At 32.8% G+C, this 5,005-nt stretch overlaps 1 protein-coding gene across 1 annotated transcript; it reads right to left on the bottom strand.

The window, feature by feature from the left end:
• Positions 1–1,506: 1,506 nt before the first annotated feature.
• LOC147386244 (anthranilate synthase alpha subunit 2, chloroplastic-like) lies at positions 1,507–3,904 on the bottom strand. Its single transcript, XM_086423546.1, has 4 exons — positions 3,542–3,904; positions 3,257–3,441; positions 2,965–3,154; positions 1,507–1,915 (listed from the first exon to the last, which is right to left on the bottom strand). Exons 1-4 carry the CDS (start codon positions 3,708–3,710, stop codon positions 1,683–1,685), a joined length of 777 nt encoding a protein of 258 aa, XP_086279672.1. The 5' UTR covers positions 3,711–3,904; the 3' UTR covers positions 1,507–1,682.
• Between the last annotated feature and the right edge of the window lie 1,101 nt (positions 3,905–5,005).

The following is a 5,005-nucleotide window of genomic DNA, read 5'->3' as shown; positions in this document are numbered from 1 at the left end:
TCTTCACCTTGCTGCCCTATTTGAGTTCCCCATTAAAAATCTGCAACTATCTCCTAGCCTGCAACCTTCTTCTTCTAAAAAAAAAAAACCTGCAACATACCTTCACCTACTTCCTCATTTTTTACAGCAGCCATAAACCAGCCTGTAGCACTCCTCATCCTCACGGTTTTACAACCCAACTCAGCCCTCACTTAATTTAATTTTGCAACCGACTTAGCCTTCTATTCATCTTTACTATTAGCAACCCATTGAGCATCTCTATCCTCACCGTTAATATTCCCAAAAGCCATTGGTTCAATTTTTTTTTTTTTTTTTTACCCTTATAACTCTATCAATTTCGACCTTTAGGCAAGCCCGTAGCCATTAAGCAAGCCTAGACCAACTTGATTTTTGGAACAGGCTTCTTAAAAGCACGCAAGATAACAACAATTACTCACACATTATTTCGAGTTATTTTTGAAGGAATTTACGCATCCAAAATTATTCGGCAAAGGTAAATCTTTTTTTTTTTTAATTTTTATTTTATTTTATTTTTTTATGTTTTATTTTTCTTTATTTTATTTTTTATTGTTTCCGGATTTCGTATGCATTTGAATTAATTCGTTGATTTTGGGGTATACGTGGCACTAACGACAACTTTTAAGTTTCCGAAAAATTAATGGATCGATTCGACCAATTTTGTTGATAGATTGATTGGGCCAACTCGTTAGTGGACCGATTAATTGATTGTTGATATCTATCGAGTTGATTCGTCGATTTTTGATGTTATTGGATTAACTCATTAATGTTGATCTACTCAATAAAAATTAATGGTGTACACGAAAGATAAAAATAAAAAATCGATTTTCATAATAAAAATTGTGAATTGACTCACTGATTTTGGGGACATTGAAAATTTGAATCGATTTTTTTTATAAATTAGGCTCGTGGGTTAACTCACTGATTTAATACATGTGGCGATTAAAAAAAAATCAAAATTCTTTTGATTAATAAATTGCGAGTCGACTCACTGATTTTGAGGATATTGAAAATTTGAATCGATTTTTTTATAAATTAGGTACGTGAGTTAACTCACCGATTTAATACATGTGGCGATTAAAAAAAATCTAGATTCTTTTGATTAACAAATTACAAGTCGACTCACTGATTTTGGGGACATTGAAAATTTGAATCGATTTTTTTTTATTATTATAAATTAGGCACGTGGGTTAACTCACCGATTTAATACACGCGACGATTAAAAAAAATCAAGATTCTTTTGATTAACAAATTGTGAGTCGACTCACTGATTTTGGGACATTGAAAGTTTGAATTAATTTTTTTTTTATAAATTAGGCATGTTGGTTAATTCACCAATTTAATACACGTGGCAATTCAAAAATCGAATTTCTTTGATAAATGTCGTCAATGAGCCAGTTCATTAATTTTGTGTACAGGGCATTAAAAATTAATTTCATGAATGCATGAATGTGCCTCAGATAAAGTTGTCTGACATAGCATTTTTTCGACCAAATGGTATGCTCTGATATTATAGTGGCAAGAAATGCCAAAAATAAGGATTCATTATTCGAATCAAATATACATTTGAGATACTAGAATGTATGTCCAATGCATGAAAAAGGATAAATTCAACGTCGAATTTGGCTAATTCGGTGGACCTTGGCGTTGAATTTACCAGTTTTTCACATAGTGGTTAAACTTGAATTTAGTGTATTCGGTAAGAAACCAATAAGGTTAAAGGTTAATGGTAAAAGTTTGACTACCTTCTCTACAAGATCAAATACGATCACATCATCATAGAGACCTAGATGAACGTCCGGAATGTTTCGATCATCAGCAGGTGCACTTGAGAATGGGAGCTTTTTCTTCTCCACATAACGCACAGTATCATATGAAAAATATCCCACCCATCCACCTGTTCATAATAGCAGTGAATCATTATGGATGGCTTTCAATATTATTCCGACATTCGTCACAGATTTGGAATGTCAGTGAGAAACGAAATAGGGTAAATTACCATTTCATGTGCTGAAACCATCACTTTAAATTTAGAATAAATGCCCGGATCTCGCTACCTCATGTTCATGCATGTTTTAGGAATTAAAATGAACAATGTACTGAAATGGGAAATTTAACAAAAGTTGTGCATATTTTGGGAATTTTCTCAAAGAAATAAAAGTAGCAATTTTCCACGGCTAAACGACGACATGGGCATCTTTGTCATGAATTTATAACATCGAACGTGTAACTTAAACACCGAGAGATAACTACAATTTTCTCCACAGCTAAATGACATTGGAAATCTTTGTCGTGAATTTATAACATCAAATGTGTAACGTAGATACAGAGAGATAACTATAATATTCTCCGAAGCTAAAAGATATAGGAAATCTCGGTCGTGAGTTTATAACGTCAAACATGTAATGTAAATACCGGAAGATAACAATAACTATCACTGTAATATAATTAATCAAATAGATATGCGGAATGGCTTTGACTAAAGACATACATTAGGCCAAATGAACCCATATGACTCCACAATCTATCTCCGTGAGAACCATGAAGCTGAGTGTTCTATTTATAACAACCCAATAAGTTACCAAATCTTATAACAACCCAATAACAAGCTATCTCCAAAATCAACAATAATTCTCAGAAAAACTTAATTTCTTATATCCAAGCTTTATCTATAGAAATTAGAGAAGCCAATTTACAGAGAAATCAGATATCAACAATATCATCAAGGTTTAAAATTGAAATTGAGTCACAAATTCATGATCAATGGATCCGCCTTAACTCTCAACTATGTGCATGCATGCACTTTAGCTTATCAAATTCAGACTAAAATTAACAAGTATTCAAATAGTGATTAAACTTCAATGCCGAAATTGGATAACAAATTCATGTTCGATTTTGCCAAAACGAAATCAAAATTAAATCTTACTAACATTCCAATTTTCTTACCACAAAATGCATCTGGAAGTTCATCAATAATTTGGGGATTCCATCCCTCCATTATTCTCCTTGGAATAACCATTGGATCTTCAACAAATTCCTCCGTTCTAAGCCCCTCTTCATGATCCATAATTGTTACAAAATTCCCTTTTGCCACAATTTCCATAGTCGGATGAGCTCCAATCACACTATATCGTCCCTAATTAACAAAAAAAAAAAAAAAAAAAAAAAACTAAATAAACCTGAAATTTTCTTGTTAGATAAAATCTACTCTAACAAAAGTAAAAGAAGCAGAGCTTACAACATTGGTTCCACGAACACCCTGTTCTACCGATTCAAACAGAAAGCTTGGTGCCTCACGATCATCTTCTTTAACCAGACATCGATACGCAACAATCGGAGTCAAATGATCCGAAAAGATACATCTTTGTAGCGGAATTAAATTTCCATTCTTTGAAGCTTCTGCGAACTTCACCGAATCGTTAACTAGAGAAAAAAAAAAAAAAACAGAAAAATCATCAAAAAAATTTAAAATTTCGAACTTTTCTCTGTTATATATAACTACAAGGAAGATATAGAGAGATACCTAACGATGCAGAAGAGAGAGAGGAGCGAATCAAAGTAGTAATGCATGCGCGGGATCGTGAGATGCGGAGAGAGCTTGAGCTTCTACTGTTAATGGAGTTAACGGAAAATGGTCCAGATGGACGGAAAGATGACGGAGAAAACACGGATGAAACAGCTAGGGATTGCATGGTTTCAGAGCTCGAAATTTCTTTCTGTTGGATTCAAATGGTTTTCTACGAGTTGGATGCTGTACTATTGAAGGTGGCGAAAGCAACCTTATTTATAGATGAAAATGTAACTAGGGACTTTTCCGTTGGACACTTTCTATCAAACAGACGGTTTTGATTAGAAGATAAACCCAGATTTCCTAGAGATCAGCTCGGTTTATAGGCATACTTCTTTCTGTGAGTGTCAAAAGGTTGTGAGACTAATTTTTTTCATGAGATAGAAAGAGCGCCACACGTAGCAATGGAAATCAAGTTTCAATTTTTTTTATTTTATTTTAATTTTTCTAGAAAATAATACGGATAGCTTCAAATTTAAAAGATGAACGGTGAGATGAAAGAGTTGTTTTAAAAATATTCTCAAAACATAATTTCCTATCTTTTTATTTTCTAGAAAATTAGGAGCCGCTTTCCTTATTTGAAAGAGTACATTAATTTAGAAAGATATGGAAATATCCTTTCATGTCAGTTGCTGGTTTAGATAATGGGAAACTTACCTAATCATCATTATTTTTGTAAAATTTGAAATTGATTTAATGAGGTCTGATTTTCCATAACTAGGAGTGGCTCCAACTTTGAAGTGGCCAACTTGCTTCAAATTTCTAAGGAATCCTCTTCATTATAAGACATGTGGCATTTTCTATTTATTTCATGTCTTTATGTTACAACGTAAAAAAAATTTATATTTGATTGTCCAAGACTGTCGAATTTCATAAAATTTGATGGACCAAGACACCAAATTTTACATTGTCAATATTTTTTTTTTCGATAGATCGAAATCATTAAATTAATGGAGGATGGGAGAAATTTGATGGTTCTAAGCCGTCGAACTGCAGATCATCAAAATTTTCAACGGTCATAAGCCGTCAAATTTCGCATTCTAAAATTTGTTGGTTCTGATCCGTCGAATTTTTTTGTCAAAATTTTCAATTTTCACATAGTGCGTTTCCACCAACATTTAAATATCTCTTTTGAAATGTCACGTGGAATCCAATGTCGAGGGTTCCTTCAAAATTTTGAAACGGGCTGCCCTCTGCAAAGCTTTTTTCCATGTGCAAAGGCACATGTATCAAAGGGGCTTACCTGTAACTGAAAAGATTTATAAAATATTTTTTTAAATATTATATAGTAAAAAAGATATTTTTATAATTTTAAAAATTAGTTGGGCTGCAAATTTTTTGTATACCAAAATGGCCGTATTTATATTTCGTTCAGTGCATTCACATGATCCAAAATTTGATTTTGAAGTACTTCTTCCG

This window comes from Akebia trifoliata, chromosome 14 (assembly GCF_017979445.1).
Source record: "Akebia trifoliata isolate Shusen 1 chromosome 14, ASM1797944v1, whole genome shotgun sequence".
Taxonomy (NCBI): domain Eukaryota; kingdom Viridiplantae; phylum Streptophyta; class Magnoliopsida; order Ranunculales; family Lardizabalaceae; genus Akebia; species Akebia trifoliata.
Note: the sequence above shows the minus strand (reverse complement) of the source record. Positions and strands in the feature narration are given on the sequence as shown.